Source organism: Chanos chanos, chromosome 14 (assembly GCF_902362185.1).
Source record: "Chanos chanos chromosome 14, fChaCha1.1, whole genome shotgun sequence".
Classification (NCBI taxonomy): Eukaryota; Metazoa; Chordata; class Actinopteri; order Gonorynchiformes; family Chanidae; genus Chanos; species Chanos chanos.
The window spans coordinates 13,599,334-13,613,789 of NC_044508.1; the positions used below are offsets into that span (position 1 = coordinate 13,599,334).

At 40.8% G+C, this 14,456-nt stretch overlaps 1 protein-coding gene across 1 annotated transcript; it reads left to right on the forward strand.

Moving 5' to 3' along the window:
• Nucleotides 1–316: 316 nt before the first annotated feature.
• LOC115827272 (von Willebrand factor A domain-containing protein 3B-like) lies at nucleotides 317–13,935 on the forward strand. Its single transcript, XM_030791085.1, has 21 exons — nucleotides 317–491; nucleotides 781–869; nucleotides 1,100–1,353; nucleotides 2,189–2,345; nucleotides 3,125–3,294; nucleotides 5,117–5,261; nucleotides 5,406–5,560; nucleotides 5,781–5,919; nucleotides 6,171–6,302; nucleotides 6,765–6,863; nucleotides 7,308–7,508; nucleotides 7,780–7,904; nucleotides 8,044–8,180; nucleotides 8,487–8,648; nucleotides 9,496–9,644; nucleotides 10,989–11,116; nucleotides 11,215–11,265; nucleotides 11,416–11,611; nucleotides 12,881–13,007; nucleotides 13,110–13,234; nucleotides 13,771–13,935. The coding sequence occupies exons 1-21, from the start codon at nucleotides 317–319 to the stop codon at nucleotides 13,933–13,935; spliced, it is 3,081 nt and encodes a 1,026-aa protein (XP_030646945.1).
• Nucleotides 13,936–14,456: the final 521 nt, after the last annotated feature.

Consider the following 14,456-nt stretch of genomic DNA (forward strand, 5'->3'; position numbering starts at 1 on the left):
CAGGTATATTTCTTTTTTCTTTTTTACTTTTTTTTTTTTTGTATTATTTATTTTCAGTCATCAATCAGGTGACCAGGATCTCTGCAGGACTGCGGTGGCAACCCTAACTGGGAAAACTGATAATAAAATTAAATGTAGCTAAGTTCCCCAGTAAGCTCTGGACAGATTTATTTGCAGCATTTACATGTTAGTTAGGCACACGTTCACCTACCTACTGACAAGACACAAAACACTGAAAAAAGTAACCATACAATAACAGGAGGCATCAGAGAAAGCAGCAATAAGAAAATCAGCTCATTATTTGTCTTCTGGAGGCATGTCAGGGCCAATAGATACCTGCAGCGGGAAGGACTGGAATCAGAGGACTGGAATGAAGCAAGAGGTACAGGCTCTGGTTTCCTCACATGACTGGCTGAGGGAACATGGGCTAAAACAAAGCAAGCTAAGCTTCACACAGATCCTGATGCAAATCAGCTTCAGACACAATGAAGGTATAGTAAAACATATACATCCAAGCAAGCACGCAACCTCAGGGTGGGGCTAACACACCCCAGATGAGTCTCATAGTGTGCTATCCACGTTGGGTAATTTCTTACATATAACAACAGATGATCTAGGGTATTTTTGGCAACATGACTAAATCGGAGATGTGAATGCTGATATGCATGCATACATACATATACACACACTCACTCACATGCATGCGTAAGCACACACATATACACAAACAAACACACACCCACACACATTTTGATGGCAACCTTCTTGTCCTCTCTGCAGATTATGTTCATTCTCTGGGAAAATTGGTGTCCTCCCAGTATGCAGAGGGCTTGTTCCCACAATTCATGAAAGATGGTGTTGTCTATAATGTGAGTGCCTACACTAGTGTCCACAGACCATAAGTCGCAATGTGTTGTTTCTCAGCACAAATGCATCTGATTCTACTTGTAATGTATATTGATGCTCAAGCAATTGATGAACTGAAAAAGTTCATTCTCATCTAGAATGAACACGTGTACAATCAAGCAGACCCCCAGGATCAGAAGTTGTCCTGAGTTTTCGCTGGATAATTTTATCCATTCTGTCTGTCTGCTTCTAGCTGACAGCCTCACCATCTCACTTGGAGGAGCTGTGTGTGAGGTTGGAGCATGAAGCAGAGCTCTTGCGTCATAGACTGGACTGGTTGACTTCAGGCAGTAGGCAGCTCTTTGGGGTTGTCCTGGAGAGGGTGGTAACACTGGTGCTGGATTTTGGAGAAAGACCCTCCAGGGCCCAGTTTCAGCTGTGCCTGCATTCACTCGTCAAGCTCATCCAGGAACAGTTCTCCCAGATAGACCAGTTTAATATGATCCGGTAAAAGTGCTGCTTTTAGTCATTTTCAATTTTACCGTAATGTTTAAATGAGGTCTCATTGTGTAGGGTGGTCTTGTCGGTTATTTTAGACGGACACCTCAGCCGTCTGTGAACAAAATCTCTCTCTTCATTTTATGCACATACTTTTGATATAAGTATACTTCTATCTGTTAAAGTCCTCTCTCATGATAGTGCTAATGTTCTGTGTATTTTTCATCCAAGCGAATATGAAATCAGTAGTTGTCGTTCAGTCTGAGGGCACAGGTCTTACATAAAGAAGGACAACGGCCATACCAGCTGACTTGGTGTTTACTTGTGAAATAGTCAAGAACCTACTGCACACAGATTCAGTCTGTCATTCATCGGTTTGTCCGAACTCTGACTTTTTGGGCATTCCCTGACAACATTTTCTGTGCACGCTTTATTTTAGGAAGTTATTTTTATTGAAGTAAGAGGACTTTGCAGAAGACAATCTAAAACAGCCTGGGAAGGGGAAAGGAAAAAACAAGAAAACTTCGTTGTAACAAAGATTCTGAAAGGAAGAAAACCAAGACTACTCTGGCTGCAGTTCAAGGCTGCATATCAAAACTATTTATTTATAGAGGGAAAGATAGTGGATATTTTGATATTATTCATTTTCCTCAAACTCTGGATCAGAAATAGTCAGTGAGCCACTGTGGGAAAGTGCTTCTTATTGAAGTCTCCTGAGTAAGACATATTATTGAGTTTTAGTTTGTATTTACAAAATTTTCCTCTTTGGGAAACACGCAAGGTCACTGTGCTCTGTAGGATTTTTTTTTCATAGCTGTCCGTTAAAACGATATGCTGTCCGCAGCTCAGGACGTTGTGTGGAGATGTGGCGAGACAGGGCTGCGGTTGTCACGGACGATAACCTCAGGTCGGCTGTGGATTGGCTGCTGCCGTTACAACAGGAGGCATCTTCCCAAACCACCACCGCCAGCGCAGTGCTCAGAGCGATGGAGGACGCCAGGGTGAGGCGAAAACGCTGACGCAGCCAAACTCCGACACTCCCCCCCCCCTCCTCTGGCAAAAGCCAGCTGAAAACATTCTCTGTCATCATATTTGCAATCCGTCATGACGTTCCGTTACCCCTGTCTATGTCATTCACCATTCAGTAACTGATAATGAGTCGTATCCAACGTAAAATCAGCTCAGTAGATATGTCATACTGTGATGTTCCCAAATCAGATTGCGTGCTGGCTGGTTCGCATTATGATGCCGTTAGAGACCACCTAGCGTGCAGTGTTTAAGGTTCTCTTCTTACCATCTGACTGTGCAGTTTTTTTGCTCCAGCGCTGACTGCCCATTAAGATATCTAAAGTCTGCTGAAGCTTTTGAATATTAGATGCAGGTGTGTTGGAATGTGATTAAAGGAAAACCCTGCAGCAGGATCTGCCAGGAGGAAAATAAACGCAATGTTTGTGGACGGCTTAATTTATTTTCTTACATATCTCAGCTGAATACGGCTCCCTCTTGGCTACACCTTGCACAGTAGTCAAAACAACTGCACCTCCCTTGAATGGTAGATCAACATACCATGGTGTGTGAAAGAAACCTGACACATCTATCATTGTGTCATTTAACAATGACACTACAATCATCTGACCCTGTTGTCCAATCACTTCACAGCCGCGGCTCAGGCTATCCCCGTAACATGTTTTTTGTCATGCCGTCATTGTTCATCGGGATGTTCAACTTGAAATATCTCTTTGAGTAAAGTGACATTCTCTTTCGTATCTGTGTGTTTTAGGTCGAAGCAGTGTACCTTTTTGCTGCAGGGGATTTCAGAGATAACATAGCTGATCTTTTCAGGAGCAGACTGGTTGGAAACGTGTGTCCCGTCCACACTTTGTCATTCAATGCTAGAAGGGAGACCACTATCACTGCCTTAAAAGCCCTCTCTGAACTGACTGCTGGGAGGTTAGGCAATTGTTTTTCATGGAAAAGATTGTTCACACATCTGTAATCATGCATAATATTAAAAGCTAATTTTGGCCACACGATGGTGCACATCATAATTTCGTTTGAAAGCTGATCCACAGATACCAATGCGGTCATGAATTCCATTTGATCTTTGTCCAGAACCATCTCAGAATACCTGGAAAGTATCAGCGTTTCTTGTTGGACTTTCTCTGATGGTGTGTTTGCGCTGGCTACGTTTCAGCCACAGTCACATGTTTGCTCACAACACTGGCAGTTCAACAAATATTTAAACTTGAATGGAGAGTCCAAGAATAACAATGCTGAACAGTGTTACAGCGTACATATACAATGACAAGTCTGTGCATCCTTGAATATACATACATTCATATGCTTGCATAGACACACACAATTATATATATATTGTCGTTGTCATTGTATGAGAGAGAGAGAGGGAGAAAGAGAGAAAGATAGAGGGAGAGAAAGAGAGAGAGAGAGAGAGAGAGCGAGAAAGAACAGGAAATTAAACAAAACAAAATCCCCACCCTGAGAGAGTTCAAATGGGACAAGTGTCTGCTGACTCCTCTCACCTAGATGTGTCATCATTCTTCTCGACCTAACTGTCTGAACCTTGTTAAGTCTCTCTGGGAGTGTTAATGAAGAGAAATGTGTGAGTCAAACAGCAACATCTCACATGGAATAGACAGGGTCTTTGTTATTATTCTGCCACTCCTTAGTTTGTTGTCACAGTGAATTTCCATCTTTTTTTCAAGTGTTTTGACGCATCAGTATTTCAACATACATTTTTTCCTATATTAGATGCCATTAAATGACTAATTTATGTTAATAATTAAATAGATAACATTTCAGTTTAGTTTCTTTTTCACCTTGATGTCGCACAGGGGTTGTGTGTTTATAAATTAGAAAAATTAATGGACATAACTTCTAGCTGTAAACTAACTGAAGATTAAAAGGATCCTGAAAGCAGCCTAGCTGATATCACTATCTGAACAGGTTTCATGCGTTTGCTGAGATCTGTGTGCCTGATGAACAGCCAGGTGACTCATCAGAGAGGACATTTGGTTCTTTAGATCCTCGTCAGATACCATGGGAACCTATTGGAGGCACGCCACCAGGTCAATCAGTAACGGAACACAGCATTTGAGTGTTTGTATGCTTTTTTGAAGCGTTAATTAATTAATTTAATGCGGACTGAAATCAGAATCATTGTTTTGTCAGTCTGGTGTTGGATAAAATGACAGCAGTTTGTCCTTCACCAAAGCCCCTAAAGACTGATTCTGACATCACTTATAATTTCTTATCAATCATACTTTCTCACACATCATTATGAAATATGACTTTGACTCATAGTCTTTATTTGAACTACTCTCTCTCTCTCACTCTCTCTCTCTCTCTCTCTCTCTCTCTCTCTCTCTCTCTCTCAGGCTGTGGAGTCAGACAAGAAGTGTATCTGATTTGGAGAGAAATGGAGGAGGCACTTAGAACCAGAGAAAAGATTTTGAACATAATGAAGGAGTTCTCCATCTCAGAACCCCCAACAGGTCATATTAATGTAGCATTACTACTAGTTGTACTAATTGTAGTCATAGAGTTTCAATGTATTGATTAGTTATCAGTGCTTTGTTTTTCACATATATCATTCACCAAATAAAATTTAGTCACCATTACCATATATATCATATGATCTCATATTATATCATGTCTACCGCAAACTGCTGCATCTTTGTGGTCGTTATGAAGAATACTTTGTTTGGACAGAAGCAGACTCCATTTGTGCCCATTCCTCTGAGGCCTGTTTGAGTTCTGAGGAGTGGTTGCAAAGATTTGGACTGAAGGCTCAGAAACTGACTCTCCATGACGCTCTTGCCGAATGTGCCTTCCGCCATTCTGATGGCGTCGTGAACATCAAGCACACGCCCAAGGATGAGCGAATACAAACGGACGCTGTGAGAGTCCTGCCTTTTGACTTAAATTTCATTTTTCTGATCGTGAACAATAAATTGTATCAGTCTGCCGTGGAATTAACTGAAGTTATTTAATCCTCCCGTGGGAACGTTTTTTTGTTTGTCTGCATTTGTTCATTCCTGAAGTTGAACCAGAGGAAACTGGTGAATGCAAAGTACTGCAGGGAGTTTGTGCACATGCAGTGGAAGGATGGATCAGTTGTTCACGTTAACATCAGTGCTGAGAAATGCAGACGGTACGAGGAGAGGATGAGAACAGCTCTAACAGCCATACAGAGAAGGTACTGAAAAATTCAGTGTGAACATTCAATATGTTCCAACATGTTCTCCATCTGTCAGTCTCCAGGTGACTGTATGAGCCTCACTCATATCATCAGCACCAACGTTTGTAGTGAGAGCCTGTGAATGCATCGTCTTATCCCAGTACCTTAGATGCCTAACTTAAATGTAATAACTTAAATGTGTACTAATCATCCACTAATCATGGATGTCTTGCTGTAGAATTGATTGGTGGATGAGTGGGAGTAGAGAAGTTTTTGGCGCAGTTCTGGAGGACCATGTGTACCTTGTCATTGATACATCAGAGTCCATGAGGGAAGTGCTTCCTTTGGTAAAGGACAAAGTTATTCAATTTATACAGGTAAGTGTGCCCTCCCCCAACACACACACACACACACACACACACACACACACATTTTTTACTTGATCAAGTGTGTGTGATTGACTAAGGTCAATTTCACATGCTCAAAATATTTCTATAAACTGGTTCTGATTTAAAAACTTATATTTGATGGTTCTAACAAACTTTCACTAACAGGCCAAGGGAAATTGTTTGGATTTATAGACACAGATTCATTCAAAGTTCTCCCTCAAAATTTCCACTTTTATCAGGAACAGCTTTTACAAAAAACGAAGGTAAACATTGTGAGCTTTGGATCACGTGTGTCTCTGTGGAGGGACAGACTGACTGAGGTCACCACTCAGACCATGGACAGTGCCTGTCGCTGGGTCAAAGAACTGCAGGTTCGTCGGGGTCAAAGATTCAAGGCTCTAGTCACTTTGTGAGAAACACTTTTACATATACTTCCATTCATTTCCTACTCATTTCTAGACAGAACTGCACAAAGTGCAACAAGTATAAAACGTAAGTGCCAGGAGTGCAAACACTGGCAAACACACATTTCAAAAGAAAATGTATAAAAACGCTTTGAGAGTGTCAGTCGCTTGGCTAACACTTCACTTCATTCAGTCATTCAAATCTCAGAATTATTTGCAGAACATTCATTCAAATACAAATGTAGCGATTCGAAAAACCGGTTAGCTCTCAGCATTCGAAAGGCTGTTTACTTTTAGCTTCATTCTTATGTGTATGTATAATAAATACATGATTTTATGATAAATATATGTTAATCACATGTAGTAGAGTTCGTAGCGTGCCCGTCTTCGGTGTACGGTGGTGGTAAGGTGAGTTATTTGTGTTTCCAGTCTGGAGGTTCAGCCAACACACTTGGAGCTCTGAGCCAGGCTCTAGCAGATGAGGACACACAGGCAGTTTATCTTCTCACAAATGGAAGGCCAAACCAGGTAACATCTTATTGCGTGAGGCTAAAGGTCAAAGATCAGGTACTCGCTTATCATGGTTGTGCTGTTAGGGTCAATGGTTCCAGTCCGGAAAACACAGCTGATAAACAGTTCCACAACGTAACACATTGGTGAGAGATTTTTTTATCAGGAAATATGCTGCTTTCTCACAATTTTGCTGATCTGAACATTTACTGCTGAGCCTAAGAGAAACTGTGAGAATTCATGGTGGGCAGGCAAAGAGAAAAATTTGAAATTGAAAGAACAACGGTGTAGTTTTTTTCCCCAGATGAATATCTGCCTTATGGATTAAATATTAATGTTTCATAACTATTTAAACTTCAAAAATAATTTGTAAATGCTGTGTTCAGATCCTGAAATGATAAAAATTGACAATATTTTGCTAGACAACATTTAAAGCAAGCAGTGTCCCAAACTGTTTTGCAGCCATCAAATGTCATCGAGGAACAGCTGAAACCGTTGTCTCCTGTTCCAGTTCATACCATCTCCATTAACTGTGATGACCAGGAGGTTAACTGTTTCCTGTCTGAGCTCTCACGGTTCACCGGGGGCCACTTTCACAGCTACCACACCACCCCTCAAGAGCCTTCTGATATTCCAGATCCTTCTCTAACCAAACCCTCTGAGGTGACACCATGAACATTTCCTTTGTCTTACCATCCCTCACGGACTGATTCATTTTTTTTTTAAACATGTTGTGCCTATGATATATAGTTTTCATTGAACTGTGTAATATTTATGGTTAGTTTTAACATATCCTATAAATATGTTAAAACTAACTTTATAACAAGATGTACAGTGAAATAACAACAATCCTATATGAAATAAATAAACTAACTAACTAACTAACTAAATAAGTGACTAAATAAATAATCAGGTCCACATGAATGTTTGAAAGAGTGAAGACCTGCGACTTCTGAGGCTGGAGCTGGAACAGGGACAGAAAGCTCTGCGTTGTTTTCTAAGACTCCATGCAGAGTGTGTCATGTTGGGTTCCTCCCACTGTGACGACTCTGGGCCCAGGTAAAATGTCTGAGTGATCGCTGATGCCTAAACCAGGCTATTTCTTTCACATCCTCTGCATTTTTGCACTGGTCTAAGATCAGATCTACCTAAAATTGTCAGGATAGTGACACGATCATATCACTTGTGTTCATTGTAGGCCTCACAGTGCCCCTCCAATGCAGGAAAGTCCGACGTACGCCTATGAAGTTCCAAGAGTCCGCTCAGCTACGGGCAGGGGTCCTGATTTGCAAGGCAGAGGAGAGATTGTCCAGCCCAGGACAAGGAGATGTGCAGGTGGATCAGCAGACGCAGCACTGAGCAAAGAACATCGTGATCATTTAGCTTCAGCCTTTTACAAATCTAATTACTCATCCCAGCAAAGGTCAAACATGGCTTAGGTCCTCTGACCCTCCCCCCATGGATTGAACATAATTTACAAGTATTTACCTGTTGTGGACAGTGTAAATATTTATATATTTATACCCCAAATCTAAGACTGAGAAACCCATCTATAATTTTTACGTTTGCTCCAGTGATTCTGTATTGTTCTCTGTATATGACACATTTATTTTGTATGCAAGCATGTGTTTGGTTTTCTAGCTCACACCAGGGCAAGTTTACTCAGATTACTGTCCAGCAGTGAGACAAGCAGAGCCAAAGCTCTGGTTGCCGATGGCAACACCTCTCTGCAGGGCTGGATGCTTCCAGAGACTCAAGAGCTCTCTCAGACTAACACTGAAAAGCAGAGACATGTCCTTCACAGTAAGTATGTGCCCTGTATGCTCGCAAATCTATACTGATGATGGGCAAACTCTTCATACTGAAAAAAAACGAAAAAACAAAACAAATAACAGCGTTATCGAATCTTTTTGTGAAGACAAGACCATCTTTATCTCCTTGTCATGTACTGTGCTCTGTATCAGAACATAAAGGTTAAGTGGCTAATTAAGGCTGATTTAAAAAGCTCTTGTGTGTTTTCCTGGCTGTGTTTTACTGATGTAGGGCAGGAACAAGACAAGCTCTTTTTTTCATGAACTTCTCCATGTACTGGTGTTTATAATCTAATGTGTTCGTAATTGTTTTGAATCGCTCTGAAATGATTTGCTGCTGTTTTGGAGCCATAATTTGCACAAATTAGAACTAACCGCGAATAATTATAAGGTCGCATTTTGAAAATCGCTTACTTTTTCCTCTGCTTCTGAAAATAGGTACTTTACCCTGTAATTTATTTATGCTTGATTTGGCCGATTATTGAACTCAGTGTCGGTGTAGCATTTTGCTGATTAAAATATTGCCTTCCCACTCCTCTTTGAAGCAGGATTTAGCGTAACCCCTGCAGACAAGAGCCGCAGCATAGCGAGAGAAAGGAAACCTAAAGAGTGAGTAGCACGAATGAATATTTTCATAAATCAATGTTATCACAGCCCAATGTGATACAGGGTTTTCTGTTTTTTTTTGCCATTCTGTACAAAACACCACATTCCCTTTTTTTTTTTTTTTTTGGATGGAATGCTGAAAAAAAAAAAAAACCAGAAAGATGAATAGGTGCTTTCAGAGTCCATAAGCCCTGACCTTAGACCTTTTGACATTTGATCTTGCAGATCTTTAGATCAGTCCACAGTTCAGTGGCTGAAAACCAACAGTCTGGTTGCTAGGAAACTGACCATACAGGATGCCCTGGCCCCAACAGCTATACCTCAGAGGGGTAAATATGTACCACTGCTGGAAAAATATGTCTACTCCAAAGTGTTTGACGAGGTAGGAGCCACCGGTCAGCCTCTAGTGCTGTAGTGATTTGATATGGTCTATGAGGCTTCACCCAGTTTTATTAAATGCCTTTTGTTACTTGTAACTGGGAGCCGGACTACTGTGCGCACTGTTATTCTTTTCAGAGAATATCACTTTTCAGGCGAAAGGTTCGATGCAAAGATTGTTCTCAGAAAAAGTTCATTTTATTACATTAAACTGTGCTCCTTTGCTCCCCCTACAGTCTATGGCAAAAAGTACTAGTCTTTTTCTCTGTCTGTGATGCCCATAGATGGCACTATAATAACACTTTACGTGGCATTGTCAGTCATTTTCAGTGTTGATAGAGATGAACATCTATACATCTTTAGAAACGATGATTTTAATACAGTAACATACTCACAGGATATCTGCTGACACACTTGTATCCAAAATTGTTGTTTCATTATCTCGGTCCCAGAGAGCCACTGAGCAGCAGATTTTTGCTGTAGCTTGACTGTAGGATGATAGAGTGAGCACTGCTAATTTACAGACAGGTTCATTCAGGTGAACAAATGATGGGTAAGCATTAAAAAAATGCTCTGGAGTGGATCTGGAGAACTTAGGCTCTGACTGACTAAATCCCTAAATTAAATTAAATATCTTGATATGGAATTTATGGTTATCAAATATGCAACTTACGACTTAGGCTTATGATCAGTTATGTTGATGTCGATACAAAATGCAAGAATTCAAGTTTTTTCTAGAATTTAATTGTTGCTTATGTGAAAGATGTCAGTAAAGGTGATCCTGTGTCTTACACATAGCGACGTATACACATTCTTTAGTTTATCAGAGCAGGGGGTTAATAACAATGAGAAAACCACACAGAGGGTTTGTTTTTTTGTTGTCCCACTGCATATCGAACCATACTCCAGTTGGTCCATGATTAAAAAACAGTAATATTTCAAAGTGCGCTCTGTTGTGGAAAGAAAGAGAGGCATCTCTATTTTGAAACAATACAATGGTATATTCAAGGATGATTACGCTCGTGGGTTCGAATGTACAGCACTCTGTGCTTTGGAGTGGCAGCAGAGGATGTTGCCGTGGCAACGCAACAATCCATCATCAGCCACATATCTGCAGTTCCATTGTGAAATGGTGGCCCTCGAATATGCATGCAGAATCAAATAAGGCACACAGGCTCCTTTGTATTCACATTTATCATGGTCATGGTCAAGGTACCCTCAGACAAGTGTCTGAAATTACCATTTCTTTTCAGCTGAATGGATTTAGTTAGAAGAGACCCTAACGTAGCTGCAGTGATAAATCATTTTATGTTTGTGTGTATGTGTCTGTGCGTCTTTATGTTTTCAGATTCTACCTCTAGCTCATTTAAAGAGCAGTTGTAGTGATTCTCCCGAGTTTACTCTGATTAACCCTCTGGCTGTAAATCTGGATCAGTACAAATCCAGGCTGCAGCGAGCCATTCAGATGTATGAAAGGTAAGACAAGAAATACATCTGTTTGTTCATGCGCGTGTGTGTGTCATGAAGAGTGCACTGTGTATATATACCTGTATATCCATCTTCATTCTCTACAGACGCCTGAACCTCACTGTTTGGAAAGCATTGAGTCAGGAGGAGAGAGACAAGTGAGTGCGTTACTCTACACACTGAATTAAATAATCAGTAATAAAAAAAAATTGATAATGTTAATTCTAGCTTGGACTGAGTTACTGCATCCTTCTGCACTGTCCTGCCATTCTGCCATCCCCCCTGTCTTCTATACTGCTCCCTTGCAGGTTGGGAGAGGGAGAACCAGTGATGGTTTTGGAACGTCGGCAGCACGTCCTGGAGGCGCTGGGGAGGTTGGGCTGGCCTGTGACCCAAGAAGAGATCACTCTCCTGGAAGATCAGATCCACATTGCCCAGTCCTATATCCAGCAGGCCACAGACCTGCAGAAAGCTGCTCAAGAGCTTGGCAAGGCCAGCCATAGAGTGAGTCTGTGAAACCATGAATCTCTGTTCCAACACCAGGCCTGTGAGTTCTATTTGTAAGCACTGGATCTGTGTTACGTGCACGACACGATGAATATACAGAGCGTTGTGCATATTGAACACTGTATATAATGTATTGCAAATATAGTACATTCCTGTGTTGAATAACGGATGCATTGAACATACCTCATTCAAACACTGGACACACACCCAATATGGCAAATGTTGAATGTAGCACATACTGAAAACAAAATATAAGACAAATTCATTATAGTGCATCCCAAGCACTGATCATATTATATACTGTTTATAGTACACACTAAACACTGTGTATAGTATATAATGAACATAATGGATACTGAACACTGTGTATAGTATATAATAAACATAATGGTACTGAACACTGTGTGTAGTATATAAGGAACATAATGTATAGCACTCTATGTAATGTATACAGGTTTCTGTACATTCTTAGCCTAGTGAATTTAAGCTGTTTTTGACTAGGCCTTGCAGTGGACACCCACACTCTGGGTGTATTTTCTGTCATGGGGTACAAGGAGACATTATTCTGCAGTCATTTAGTGCTTGCAGATTGACATCCATTTAGGACCTGCAATGGTTTATAACCTATGTTAGATATGCCAGCAGTTTTACTGTGCAGCCTAACACTTCAATCGGACATTTTCTTCACTCTTGTTCATTTTGCTGTAGCGTAACTGAAGGTCGTGATTGTCTTAGAGCCAATGTAGTTGTTGTATAATAGCGCTGCACTGGGGGATAATGTGACCGTGTAGAGAGAGTTCAGGTTAGACAGGGTCATGACATTTCTCATCTCTTGGTCTGTCTGACACTGAGCGGGTGATCTGTGAAGAGGTTACTGCAAATTACAATCACTCCACACAGATGGTTAATCAGAGAGAGACAAGGAGATGCTTGAGAAGTATGCTTTAGAGACACACACACACACACACACACTCAAATTTGCTTCAATAACTTTGCCTCAGCATTTGAAATGAAGTGACTGAGTGGCATGATTTGGCTAATCTCTTCCTCTGTTTTCAGCATTTATGAGATAATCAGGTTTTACAAGAGTAAAAAAAAAATGAATAGCCTTTTTTTTTTACTCCACTAATGAAGCTTTGGGGACAATTCTAATGCATATCAACCACACTAATCCTCATTGAAGTATTTTGTGAATATGAATACAAATGCATTCCTAGGTAAAGATGTAAAGATATAATCGGTTTCGTATTGGTTTTATGAACACAGAATTCTGCCAGCAGACAGGAGAACAGATCTCATCAGACACAAAAGAAAACCAATAGAAAACCTCTGGATTCTCTCAGAGGTCAAAGAGTCGTTGCAAGATCAGAGACCAATGGGTATTACTATCCAGGTAAGTAAATCTCTCCACTGTATGCTTTAAAAACCCTGACACTTTTACGTTCGCAGCGTGACTGATTATCTGATTCATTACTGTCCTCTCTATGTGGCTTAGGCACAGTGAGGAGGCGACTGAGTAGGAAGAGGCTGCTGGTTGACTTTAGTAGAGGAGGCTCTGAAGTCACTCCTCTGGGTTCAGTCATCACTGTGGGGGGGGGCTGTCCCTGCCCTCCGCTGGCGGTAAGACATGACTGCTTTGACCCAGTCGAAAACAATTTAATAAACACTGGAACATTCTTCAAAGCTGAAAGTGTTAAGCAACGCTAAGACTCAGTGACTGGTCAAGGAGCGTGTTTTGGATCGATCAAACATGTTACTGGATTTGTCCAAATTAAAAAGTTTCCTAAACCTAGGCCTCTGGATAACTAGAGACTCCTTATAGCTCTCCCCCTGTCCAGGTCCTTTTAACTGCATCACTGGGGTTCTTTAAATGTCATTCAAATATACGTTGTGCTGTATGAAAACACTATCAAACTGTTTTAATTAGTGTAGTGCTTCTATCAGAATAATGTTCTGGATGTCAGTCTTTGTCAGTAGTGTTACTTCAACTGATGCATCCGACTTGGTCCACTGTCCTTTCTCTCCCTCCCTGTATATGTGTATTTTTCCCTTGATCTGAAATTGAATATGCCTCAAGAATAATCCACAGACATTTAACTGAAATTCTTCACGCAGTCACGGTGTAACGGTATGCTATGATTGGTCGTCTTTTACAGGTAGGGGATTTTGTGCTCGTTGGCTCAGGGAAGGATGGAACAGGTGAACGCTTTGTCCCAGGAGTTGTCATAGCAACTCCTCGTCACCTTGAGGTTGAGGATAAATTGTTCAGTGTACTCAGATTCGACAAAAAGGAGGCAAGCAGTCTGACTCTCGAGTCCTGACAGACAGGACGAGATGATGCACTCTCGTCATTGAACAGAACGCATGCACTGAATGTCATTTTACCAGAACTCAAATCGTTTTATACAAGAATTTAAAACACACTAAATGCAACATAATCTAAAAACACACCACACTTTCTTCTTTTTGCTTGAGATTGCAATCGATACAATCCTATAATCGATACAATCCTAATCCATTATAATAATGCTGTAAGTTTGTATGAGCATCCATAGCTTTCTGAGTGTGTAATTGTTTTGTAGGTTCACACTTTGCGCAGTAGGATCATTAAGATCAGTGAAAGCAGATACGTGAATACATGCTACAACCTAACAGAGAGATCAATGGGGAGGACTCAAGGTGAGCAGTACCAGTTTAAAGATTGTTACGTAAGTGTTATGGTAAACAGCACATGAATACACTCTCGTTAACCTGGAGTTCAATGTGGATAAGCTGCGTCGCTATAGAATGTTGCACCTGTCCAGAACTCAAGTTGAACAATACCTAAATGACCTCTCACGAC